This window comes from Drosophila rhopaloa, unplaced genomic scaffold (genome assembly GCF_018152115.1).
Source record: "Drosophila rhopaloa isolate 14029-0021.01 unplaced genomic scaffold, ASM1815211v1 contig_164, whole genome shotgun sequence".
Lineage (NCBI taxonomy): Eukaryota > Metazoa > Arthropoda > Insecta > Diptera > Drosophilidae > Drosophila > Drosophila rhopaloa.
The window spans coordinates 283,547-296,839 of NW_025335044.1; the positions used below are offsets into that span (position 1 = coordinate 283,547).

The 13,293-nt window shown below is 42.5% G+C and overlaps 1 protein-coding gene across 1 annotated transcript in view; it reads left to right on the top strand.

The window, feature by feature from the left end:
• LOC123037473 (trichohyalin-like) overlaps window positions 1–9,082 on the top strand; it is a 30,019-nt gene extending 20,937 nt beyond the window's left edge. Inside the window, exons 8-11 of the mRNA XM_044458364.1 lie at window positions 1,122–1,766; window positions 2,644–2,738; window positions 3,991–4,513; window positions 8,651–9,082. Coding sequence (XP_044314299.1) covers window positions 1,122–1,766; window positions 2,644–2,738; window positions 3,991–4,513; window positions 8,651–9,082 — 1,695 coding nt within the window. The remainder of the gene's footprint in view (window positions 1–1,121; window positions 1,767–2,643; window positions 2,739–3,990; window positions 4,514–8,650) is intronic.
• Window positions 9,083–13,293: the final 4,211 nt, after the last annotated feature.

A 13,293-nucleotide genomic window follows, 5' to 3' on the forward strand; every position in this document is an offset into this window, starting at 1 on the left:
ATAATTCTTTTTTATTTGGGATATTACCTATATATATTCAGAAATCCTATAATCCGTAGATCAGTCAATGAAAAAATTTATCGAGTGACGACGTTACTCTGTCAGTGCAAAAATTTAAAGTGAGAAAGTAATTTTTTTTTAAATATTTTTTTAACATTTGAAACTACAAACTTTGGTAAGTATATTTCGCTAATAACCCCTTATACCCGTGGACGGTATTCCATGTAGGTGATTTGATATTCTATCATTGCATATTTTCATTTTTTCATACAGGAATTTAAAAAATGCCTCGTGTATCACGCTTGTCCCAGGAGCAACGCCGCCAAGCTGCTTTAAGCCACAGTAGAGCCCGCTATGAACGGAATGCGTCCCAAATAAGAGCTCGGAACTCTCAACATATCGCCGATGCTCGCGACAATAACCCTAACCTTCGGGAGGAAAGTCGTGCTCAGGATTCCGCTGCACGCGCGCAGCGGAGAAGAAGCGAAAGGGTTCGCAACCTTGAACGGATTCGGGACGCACAAGCGCATTCAACTCGTCGGGAGGACTCTGAGGAACGAAGACAAGAGCAGTTGCGAAACACTGCTGAGCATGCGTCTCAGAGGACTAACCCAGAAATCCGTTCTGTAGAGCGTATTCAGGATGCTACAAGACGTTCGAATCGTCGACAGGACTCTGAGGTGAGAAGACAAGAGCAGTTGCGAAACACTGCTGAACACTCTACTCGGAGGACTATTTCGGAGTTTCGAATTCCTGAACGGATTCGGGACATGGATGTACATGCGATCCGTCGAGAGGACCCCGAGGAGCGACGACGAGAGCAGTTGCGAAACACTGCTGAGCACTCTACTCGGAGGACTATTTCGGAGTTACGAATTCCTGAACGGATTCGGGACATGGATGCACACGCGATCCGTCGAGAGGACCCCGAGGAGCGACGACGAGAGCAGTTGCGAAACACTGCTGAGCACTCTACTCGGAGGACTATTTCGGAGTTACGAATTCCTGAACGGATTCGGGACATGGATGCACACGCTGCCCGTCGAGAGGACCCCGAGGAGCGACGACGAGAGCAGTTGCGAAACACTGCTGAGCACTCTACTCGGAGGACTATTCCGGAGTACCGAAATCCTGAACGGGTGCGGGACGCCGCAGCGCGTACTATTCGGCGAGAAGACACCGAGGAGCGGCGACAAGAGCAGGTGCAAAATACTGCTGACCATGCCACTCGGAGGAACAATCCCGAATTTCGAATTTCAGAGCGGATTCGGGACGCCGCAGCACGAGCTGCTCATCGCGAGGACCCAGAGGAACGTGCAAGGGAACAGGAAAGGAACACTGGAGAGCACCGACAGCGACGAAGGGATATGGAAGACAGGCAGCGAGAACGGGAAAGGGACGCCGATAACAGGAGAGCAACCAGGAGAAATCCCATCGCTAGATCACAGGAGCAACGGATAAACACATCACAACGCCGGGAAACACGACAACAGCGGAGGATTCGGGAAGAACAAATTCGGCAAATGGCAGAGGATCGATTATTAAACTTTAGGATGGACTCACAAAATCGACTGGATGCTTCCCAAAGGCAGTCGCAAAGAAACATGGACGAAAGAGCTCAACTTTCGGAGGATGAACTGGAACAGGAACGAGGACAACAGCGAAATAGGATTCGATCATCAGCGAGGGATCTGTACCACAGGAACATTAAGGAAGGCCCAACGGCTATTTGTATTTGCTGTGGAGGAACATGGTTCCGTTCGCAGGTAAGTGGATTATCCATCCTGGCTATCTCCTCTACATTTCCTCTCCTAAACGTTGGCAACGCCTTTTATTTGTCAAGAAAATTTCCCAGTTCGTCCGGCAAATATAACTTTTGCCACACTTGTCGTCGTGCCATTTCTCTTGGCAAACTGCCATCACTCTGCCTTTCTAATGGGTTCGATTTCCCAGAAATCCCTGAGTGCTTAAATGGACTCACCTGCCTCGAAGAACGCCTTATTTCACCGAGAATCCCTTTTATGAGGATTATTTCCCTCGGCTATGAAAGGCAATGTGGAATCAGAGGGGCAGTGGTGAATGTTCCAATTTCAGTTCCCGATATTGTGACTGCGCTTCCACGCTCTTTCGACTCTACCCATGTCATCCAAGTCCATTTAAAAAGGAGACTAGAGTACGCTCACAATTTCATGACTGAAACTATTCGACCCGCTCGGGTCCTTGAAGCTGTACGGTACTTAGTAAGTACCGAGCTCTACAGAAAGCACAACATTTCACTAAACGAATCATGGCGAACAGAACTTCAAGGAATTAATGATATTCCTTTTATTGCGGACGAATCTGATCGCGAAGCAGTAGAGCAACTTCTTCACCAGCGGCACCACTCCCAAAATGCTGCAGAGCTCGAAGAAAATTTAAATCCCGGAGGCCATGAAACATTATTGGAAAATAATGATACTGCAATTCAGCGCATTGCATTGGCACCGGGTGAAGGCCGTCGGCCAACAAGCTTAACGCTTGACGAAGACGCAGAGGAACTTTCCTTTCCAACTATTTCTTGTAGTTCCAAAAGTTTTATACATGTATAAATTTTACGAAATGCAGCGCATACAAAATTCAATTTCAATTGCTTTACGCAAAAAGCCAGGAGCGGTTACCGCTGGTAATCTGCGGGATGAATCATTTGTTGACCGTCTTGAGCAACATGATGATGGCTACCACATCCTGAAAGGCTTACGGTCTGCACCAGCTCATTGGGAGGCTGAGAAAAAAAAAGTTATAGCTATGATTCGACAATTTGGGCTGCCAACGTTTTTCATTACTCTTTCCGCTGCTGAAACTAAGTGGAATGAACTTTTAGTTATCCTGTCTCTTCTATTGGATAATAGGGCTATAAGCGAGGAAGAAGCGGCAGCTCTGTACAGCTCCGAAAAGGCTCGGTTAATTCGATCCGATCCAGTGACGTGCTCTCGATACTTCGATTACAGGTTGCGACAATTAATGAAATTGTTCAAAACCGATATTTTTGGGGAATTCAATCTTTCTCATTTTTATTGGAGAATCGAGTTCCAGCACAGAGGATCTCCGCATTCTCATGTCATGTACTGGCTTGCTGGTGCTCCTAAGCTCGAAGACAACGAAAATACCGAGCAAGTAATAAACTTTATTGATAGGTTTATTACTACAAATGGAGACGATACTGAACTACAAGAAGTAATTCAGTATCAACGCCACAAGCATAGTGCTTCTTGCCTAAGAGAGTTACGCGGACAGGAGTTCTGCCGATTTATTTAATCGGCATATTGCCATATCCTCCTATGCCCGAAACGCTTATTTTGCATCCAATAGATGAAAACGAAGTCAATATTGAAGATCATAAAACTTTGTTTAAAAAAATTAAGGAAGCTTTAAGGAATATTTCAAATGAAGCTTTTATTAACAAAGCATTATTTAACAATTTTGATCATTTTGAAACCTTGAAACAAATTTTGAAGCCTACAAACTAGCCTTACGTTCCAGCTTAAAAAAGCCACAAATTTTTCTTCGCAGACAATTCTCCGACCGACTGCTCAATGCTTATAATAGAGATATTCTAGGCTTGCACAGAGCTAATATGGATATTCAATTTATCCTAGATGCGTACGCCTGATGTAGTTATATCATTAACTACATAAACAAATCAAACAGAGGCGTATCGCAGTTGCTCCGTGAAGCCATGGCAGAAATAAGCCATGGGAATATTTCTATTAAAAGGAAATTACAGCACCTAGGGAATAAGTTTATTAACGCTACTGAAATATCGGCCCAATAAGCAGCTTACAATATTTTGGGTCTGCATATGTCGGAGGCAAGTGAAGGTACTATTTTTTTAAACACTTGTCATCCAGACAAACGAGTTAGATTGGCTCGCTCAAATGAAGAATTAGAGCGACTTCCAAACAACTCGGTGGATATTTTTGAGCGTAATATTCTTGACCGATATGTGCAAAGGCATGAGCAGTTGGAAGGAATTTGCTTAGCAGATTTCGCAGCTTGGTACAGATTTGTCAAGCGGAATGCACGATCTGCCGCTAATCATAGGGAAGACTATGATGAAGCAAATGATGTGGAGGTAGATGACGAAGATGAAGTTGCTGAGCAAAGTTATCCATTGATGGATGGGTCTGGCTGCGTTAAGAAACGTAGGCATCCCCTGATTCTAAGGTGGGTTCGCTTTAGTATTAACTCTTCACCTTCCGATTATTTCCGAGAGCATTTAATGCTCTTCTATCCTTGGCGAAATGAAGAAGCTGAACTTCTTTCCAACGACATTGAAAACACATTCCGAGTAAACCATGAAGCCATTAAGACAATGAAAAGGAACTATGATGTGTTTGATGATATGGAGTTAGAAAGAGTTCTGGGAGATTTGCAAGAGGATAGGGGAGATAATGCTCCTGATGCGGAAGAACCTGCCTCCCAATTTTTAGACGAAGAGTTTAGAGCTTTGGCAGTTCCAAATATAGAGCGGAACGTAAATATTCTTCAGGATGACAATGCGATAAACAACCCTGAAGAAGACGGCGAACTTCAATTAATTAGACTCCCCCCGTTAGTTTCCAATGATGACCTTTGCTCGCTAACTCGGTCCCTCAACTACAAACAAAGACATTATTATGCACATGTGATGCATAATGTAGTTTGTAAAAATGTTTTTTACGAATATGTTGGTGAAGGGCCGGTGTAGGAAAAAGCAGACTGATTTCTACCATCTATCAGTCTGTGACTTGGCGAGCAAATAAGCTTCCTGGTGCTACGGATTCAGCAAAGGTTTTATTATGTGCTCCGACTGGAAAAACTGCTTTTGGAATTGGAGGACTGACTCTACATTCAGTGTTTTCTCTTCCAATTAATCAGGCTTCTGGTCCCTTAAGACCTTTAAGCAATGATAGTTTAAATACAATTCATTGCAAGTTGATTGATCTCCAACTGATTATAATTGATGAAATTTCTTTGGTTGGTTCTAAAATGCTTTCATTTTTGGATCAACGGCTTCGTCAAATTTTCCGAAGCCCTGACTTAAGTTTTGGTGGAAAATCAATTATATTTTGGCTGCGATACTTCGTCTATTGTTTTAATACAACCCCATCTATGGCACATGACTATTGTCCATATGAGCTAGTTTTTGGTAAAATTTCAAATCTACCAAAACATTTTAATAGCATAGATAAAATAAAACCCCTTTATAATATAGAAGATTATGCTAAGGAATCCAAATTTAGATTAGAACAGGCATTTAAGAGAGCTAGACTAATGCTAGAATCTCATAAGTTAAAACAAAAAATTAGTTACGGCAAAACTAGTTTAGATTTCGTTTTAAAAATAGGAGATCAGGTTTTATTGAAAAACAAGAAAGGAAAGCTAACTTCGGGCGGAGCCGAAGTTGATATACCCTTGCAGAATACTCTGTAAATTATATTCTCCAAAATTTTTTATATGATGCATTCTTAATATAATATAAAAATCCCAACTTCCTAACTTTAAAACAAGAGAGAACGCTATAGTCGAGTGCCTCGACTATTAGATACCCGTTACTCAGCTAAACAACTTAATATAAATATGCCTTCTTGTATGTTTTTTTATTTTACCATAATGTGAATTATAGTGACCACAGGAAAAAAAGACAAAAAGTTCAAATTATCAATTTGAATTCGGCGATCTCTTAGTGCTGGCAGCTTTACAGCACGAGCATCAGCACCAGCGCTGCTTTAGCGCAGGCAGCTTTTGTCCTGCACCAGCAGCTGTGTTTATGTTTATGTTTTTGAGTGCAATAAATTGACTAGAAATATTAAACATACATACTTATATTGGCTAAGCACATACATTCTTAAATAGTATTATGTATATTAAAGTCTAAATGTTTGCACAACACGAGTAACGGGTATAGCGAATAGCTTTCTTTGAAAGGAGTTATCTTTGCCGGGCAATTGCAACTGTGTACTATGTAAATACATACATATGTATATGCTTACATACATACACACATACGCCATACGACCTCCAATTTGGCTAACTTAATTTGATTTGCATAGTTCTTGGGATATAGTTGAGTATTGACAAATGAAAACCATCGCAATTTCCTTTTATAGAAATCCTTATCGATAATTAACGTTGACTCTGTTGAGCACCTTGGCCAGCTGTTCCAAAGTCATCCGTTAGATGGCGCCATGAAAGGCGGAAATGTAGGCGCTAGCCAGGCTTAAGCGTTTAATGGGTTTTTGGGCGTTAGAGTGGGCGTGGCAAACTTTTATTAGGCCAATCGATATTTATTGACGAAACAAATACATATCAATTAAAATTTTAATAATATCATCAAAACTGTGGCCACAGCTTGTGGCTTGTGGGCGTCAGAGAGGGCGTGGCATTTTGAAACAAACTTGCGCTGCGTAGGAACTCCTAAAATCTACATGCAAAATGACAATCTTCTAGCTTTTATAGTTTCCGAGATCTCAGCGTTCATACGGACAGACAGACAGACGGACATGGCTAGATCGACTCGGCTAGTGATCCTGAACAAAAATATTTATACTTTATAGGGTCGGAAACGCTTCCTTCTACCTGTTACATACTTTTGCACGAATACAATATACCCTTTTACTCTACGAGTAACGGGTATAAATACCAAAGTTATGGCATTTCCAACCGTTCAGTTATATGACAGCTATAGGATATAGTCGACCGATCCTTATGAAGTTTGGTAGGTCGGATTGATTGGCCAAAAATAAAACCCATAGAAAATCCCAACTTCCTAACTTAACAAAAACCAAATTTATGGCAGCTATAGGATATAGTCAGCCGATCCTTATGAAATTTTGTGGGTCGGATTGATTGGCTAAAAATAAAACCCATAGAAAATTCCAACTTCCTAACTTTACAAACACCAAAGTTATGGCATTTCCGATTAATCAGTTATATGGCAGCTATAGGATATAGTCGGCCGATCCCGGCCGTTCCGACTTATATACTGCGTGCAAAGGAAAGAAGGGTGTGTGCAAAGATTCAGTTCGATATCTTTAAAATTGAGAGACTAGTTTGCGTAGAAACAGACTGACGGACAGACAGACGGACAGACGGACATGCTTATATCAACTCAGGAGGTGATCCTGATCATGAATATATACACTTTATAGGGTCGGAGATGTCTCCTTCACTGCGTTGCACACTTTTGACCAAAATTATAATACCCTCTGCAAGGCTACAATGAAACAGGACACAAGTTAGATTTCAAATATACAGGTCCTTATAAGGTAGAACAAATAGGAGATAGAGATAACATAACTATAATAAATAATAACAAGAAAGGAAAGCTAACTTCGGACGGAGCCGAAGTTGATATACCCTTGCAGAATATTCTGTAAATTATATTCTTCAAAATTATTCATATATTCATATATTTTAATACTCTTAAAAGTCCTTCCTAACTTCCTAACTTTAAAAAACCAAAGTTATGGCATTTCCAATCGTTCAGTTATATGGCAGCTATAGGATATAGTCGGCCGATCCTTATGAAATTTGGTAGGTCGGATTGATTGGCCAAAATAAACCCATGAAATCCCAACTTGATAACTTTACAAACACCAAGTTTGGCATTTCCGATCAATCAATTATATGGCGGCTATAGGATATAGTCGTCCGATTATGAAATTCGGTAGGTCATTAATTGGCCAAAATAAAACTCTGAAACCCAACTTCCTAACTTTAAAACACCAAGTTTGGCTTTCCGATCGTTGTTATATGGCAGCTATATGATATAGTGGCCCGATCCGCTCGTTCCGACTTATATACTACCTGCAATAGAAGACAACTTTTGGGAAAGTTTCAGCAGATGCTTTAAAACTGGGGACTAGTTTGCGTAGAAACGGACGGACGGACAGACGGACGGACGGGCGGACGGGACGGACAGACGGGCATCGACTCTCCTGGGAGGATAGATTTTCTTTCAAACTTTTGACTGAATTATATCCCTGCAAGGGTATAAAAATAAAAAACAAACAGTACATAAAGATAGATTAAAACTCTTTATTTCATAATCAATTTTAATTTCATAAATATATCACGTATGGCCATACATAATATAAGAGCATATAGGATAACCATATCTAAAATAAGAATACGCAATAGTAACAAAAACAAGAAAGAAAAGCTAACTTCGGGCGGAGCCGAAGTTAACCTTCGGGAGGAAAGTCGTGCTCAGGATTCCGCTGCACGCGCGCAGCGGAGAAGAAGCGAAAGGGTTCGCAACCTTGAACGGATTCGGGACGCACAAGCGCATTCAACTCGTCGGGAGGACTCTGAGGAACGAAGACAAGAGCAGTTGCGAAACACTGCTGAGCATGCGTCTCAGAGGACTAACCCAGAAATCCGTTCTGTAGAGCGTATTCAGGATGCTACAAGACGTTCGAATCGTCGACAGGACTCTGAGGTGAGAAGACAAGAGCAGTTGCGAAACACTGCTGAACACTCTACTCGGAGGACTATTTCGGAGTTTCGAATTCCTGAACGGATTCGGGACATGGATGCACACGCTGCCCGTCGAGAGGACCCCGAGGAGCGACGACGAGAGCAGTTGCGAAACACTGCTGAGCACTCTACTCGGAGGACTATTCCGGAGTACCGAAATCCTGAACGGGTGCGGGACGCCGCAGCGCGTACTATTCGGCGAGAAGACACCGAGGAGCGGCGACAAGAGCAGGTGCAAAATACTGCTGACCATGCCACTCGGAGGAACAATCCCGAATTTCGAATTTCAGAGCGGATTCGGGACGCCGCAGCACGAGCTGCTCATCGCGAGGACCCAGAGGAACGTGCAAGGGAACAGGAAAGGAACACTGGAGAGCACCGAGAGCGACGAAGGGATATGGAAGACAGGCAGCGAGAACGGGAAAGGGACGCCGATAACAGGAGAGCAACCAGGAGAAATCCCATCGCTAGATCACAGGAGCAACGGATAAACACATCACAACGCCGGGAAACACGACAAACAGCGGAGGATTCGGGAAGAACAAATTCGGCAAATGGCAGAGGATCGATTATTAAACTTTAGGATGGACTCACAAAATCGACTGGATGCTTCCCAAAGGCAGTCGCAAAGAAACATGGACGCAAGAGCTCAACTTTCGGAGGATGAACTAGAACAGGAACGAGGACAACAGCGAAATAGGATTCGATCATCAGCGAGGGATCTGTACCACAGGAACATAAAGGAAGGCCCAACGGCTATTTGTATTTGCTGTGGAGGAACAGGGTTCCGTTCGCAGGTAAGTGGATTATCCATCCTGGCTATCTCCTCTACATTTCCTCTCCTAAACGTTGGCAACGCCTTTTATTTGTCAAGAAAATTTCCCAGTCCGTCCGGCAAATATAACTTTTGCCACACTTGTCGTCGTGCCATTTCTCTTGGCAAACTGCCATCACTCTGCCTTTCTAATGGGTTCGATTTCCCAGAAATCCCTGAGTGCTTAAATGGACTCACCTGCCTCGAAGAACGCCTTATTTCACCGAGAATCCCTTTTATGAGGATTATTTCCCTCGGCTATGAAAGGCAATGTGGAATCAGAGGGGCAGTGGTGAATGTTCCAATTTCAGTTCCCGATATGGTGACTGCGCTTCCACGCTCTTTCGACTCTACCCATGTCATCCAAGTCCATTTAAAAAGGAGACTAGAGTACGCTCACAATTTCATGACTGAAACTATTCGACCCGCTCGGGTCCTTGAAGCTGTACGGTACTTAGTAAGTACCGAGCTCTACAGAAAGCACAACATTTCACTAAACGAATCATGGCGAACAGAACTTCAAGGAATTAATGATATTCCTTTTATTGCGGACGAATCTGATCGCGAAGCAGTAGAGCAACTTCTTCACCAGCAGCACCACTCCCAAAATGCTGCAGAGCTCGAAGAAAATTTAAATCCCGGAGGCCATGAAACATTATTGGAAAATAATGATACTGCAATTCAGCGCATTGCATTGGCACCGGGTGAAGGCCGTCGGCCAACAAGCTTAACGCTTGACGAAGACGCAGAGGAACTTTCCTTTCCAACTATTTCTTGTAGTTCCAAAAGTTTTATACATGTATAAATTTTACGAAATGCAGCGCATACAAAATTCAATTTCAATTGCTTTACGCAAAAAGCCAGGAGCGGTTACCGCTGGTAATCTGCGGGATGAATCATTTGTTGACCGTCTTGAGCAACATGATGATGGCTACCACATCCTGAAAGGCTTACGGTCTGCACCAGCTCATTGGGAGGCTGAGAAAAAAAAGTTATAGCTATGATTCGACAATTTGGGCTGCCAACGTTTTTCATTACTCTTTCCGCTGCTGAAACTAAGTGGAATGAACTTTTAGTTATCCTGTCTCTTCTATTGGATAATAGGGCTATAAGCGAGGAAGAAGCGGCAGCTCTGTCCAGCCCCGAAAAGGCTCGGTTAATTCGATCCGATCCAGTGACGTGCTCTCGATACTTCGATTACAGGTTGCGACAATTAATGAAATTGTTCAAAACCGATATTTTTGGGGAATTCAATCTTTCTCATTTTTATTGGAGAATCGAGTTCCAGCACAGAGGATCTCCGCATTCTCATGTCATGTACTGGCTTGCTGGTGCTCCTAAGCTCGAAGACAACGAAAATACCGAGCAAGTAATAAACTTTATTGATAGGTTTATTACTAAAAATGGAGACGATACTGAACTACAAGAAGTAATTCAGTATCAACGCCACAAGCATAGTGCTTCTTGCCTAAGAGAGTTACGCGGACAGGAGTTCTGCCGATTTATTTAATCGGCATATTGCCATATCCTCCTATGCCCGAAACGCTTATTTTGCATCCAATAGATGAAAACGAAGTCAATATTGAAGATCATAAAACTTTGTTTAAAAAAATTAAGGAAGCTTTAAGGAATATTTCAAATGAAGCTTTTATTAACAAAGCATTATTTAACAATTTTGATCATTTTCTGTCCCACCTTGAAACAAATTTTGAAGCCTACAAACTAGCCTTACGTTCCAGCTTAAAAAAGCCACAAATTTTTCTTCGCAGACAATTCTCCGACCGACTGCTCAATGCTTATAATAGAGATATTCTAGGCTTGCACAGAGCTAATATGGATATTCAATTTATCCTAGATGCGTACGCCTGATGTAGTTATATCATTAACTACATAAACAAATCAAACAGAGGCGTATCGCAGTTGCTCCGTGAAGCCATGGCAGAAATAAGCCATGGGAATATTTCTATTAAAAGGAAATTACAGCACCTAGGGAATAAGTTTATTAACGCTACTGAAATATCGGCCCAAGAAGCAGCTTACAATATTTTGGGTCTGGGTGAAGGTACTATTTTTTTAAACACTTGTCATCCAGACAAACGAGTTAGATTGGCTCGCTCAAATGAAGAATTAGAGCGACTTCCAAACAACTCGGTGGATATTTTTGAGCGTAATATTCTTGACCGATATGTGCAAAGGCATGAGCAGTTGGAAGGAATTTGTTTAGCAGATTTCGCAGCTTGGTACAGATTTGTCAAGCGGAATGCACGATCTGCCGCTAATCATAGGGAAGACTATGATGAAGCAAATGATGTGGAGGTAGATGACGAAGATGAAGTTTTTTTTTTTTATTTTTAACATTTTGCATTTTATTTATTGGATCTTCTCTGAATTGAGACTAACAATAAGTATATAGAATCTTAAATTAAAAAGCTATCTGACAGTCAAGGTGACTGGCGCGAAAATTTAGGGGCTCTAATAACTATTGCTGAGCTGGAAGGTCATTGCGTTGCAATCGGGTCCGGATGGAAGCCCTGGCTAGGCCCCTGGCGAGCTGGTTTGGATGAGAAGTTAGCTTGGTGTGGTAGGACGCTTTTTGTTTTGATATTTCATCTTTTACGGGTAGAATGCCAAGATCTCTGTGGATGTTGTCGTTCCGAACATACCAAGGTGCCCCAGTGATAGTTCTCAGGATTTTTGATTGTGCTCGCTGAATAATGTCGATGTTGCTGCTGCTCGCGTTTCCCCACAATTGGGAGCCGTAGGTCCAGACTGGCTTAAGCGTTGAATTGTAGAGCAGGACCTTGAAGTCCAGGCAGAGGGGGAGCGCGCGTTTAAAAGCCAATGGAGACTGTTTGATTTTAGTTTTAGGTGAATTTTCTTAGCTTCGATATGTCTCCGCCATGTAAGTCTCCTGTCTAGGTGGATGCCAAGGTACGTTACATCGTCAGCTTGTGGAAGTGGCGTGTTATTCAGGGTTAGCGGGGGACACGTTTGTCTGTTAAGAGTAAACGTTATGTGTTTACACTTTTGCGCATTTATTTTTATACGCCAGTCTGATAACCACCTCTCCACTACAACGAGATGATCAGCTAGTAGTGCTGTTGCCTGAGTTGGGCATTTGGACCGACTTATGATCGCGGTATCGTCTGCGAATGTAGAAGTAGTTAGCCGCTCGTTCGTGGGAATATCTGCGGTGTAGAGGAGAAATAGAGTTGGACCAAGGGCGCTACCTTGGGGAACTCCAGCCTCTATAGCGTAGTCATCGGATGTTGTGGTGTTGCATCTCACGGCGAAGGCTCTGTTGTAAAGGTACGATTCCAGTATCCTGTGAGTGTTTCCTGGCAGGATCGTTCTGATTTTATGGATAAGGCCATCAAGCCAGACTCGGTCGAAAGCCTGTGCAACGTCAAGGAATACCGCACTGCAGTATTCCCGAAGCTCGAATGCAGTCCTTATTTCTGTTGTTAATCTGTTGACTTGCTCTATTGTTCCATGGCTTTCTCGAAAGCCAAATTGATGTGCTGGAATAACGTTGTGCTCTTTCAGATATGGAATGATGCGCGTCAGAAGGCATTTTTCGAGCAGTTTTGACAGACACGAGAGTAAACTTATCGGTCTATACGAAGCTGGTATTGTGTGATCTTTCCCTGGCTTTGGGATCATTATGATTACCGATTTTTTCCATTTTTTTGGGAAATAGCCAAGTCGTGTAATCCCGTTGAAGAGTTTACAAATAACCTCAACTGCACAGTTTGGAAGTTCGATTAACATTTTGGGAGTTATTTGATCACCGCCTGGGGCCTTTTTTGGTTTCAATTGCTCGCTGATTACTTTTGCAATTTCATTTGGTTGAAACAGAATTGGCTCCGTCTCAGATTCAATTCGAATTGACGGCGACGGTAGTGCGAATGAATTAGTTGCAGGGTTTGGCTGAAAAACATTTCGAAGGTGTAAAGCAAATGTACAAGCTCTGTCTTTGT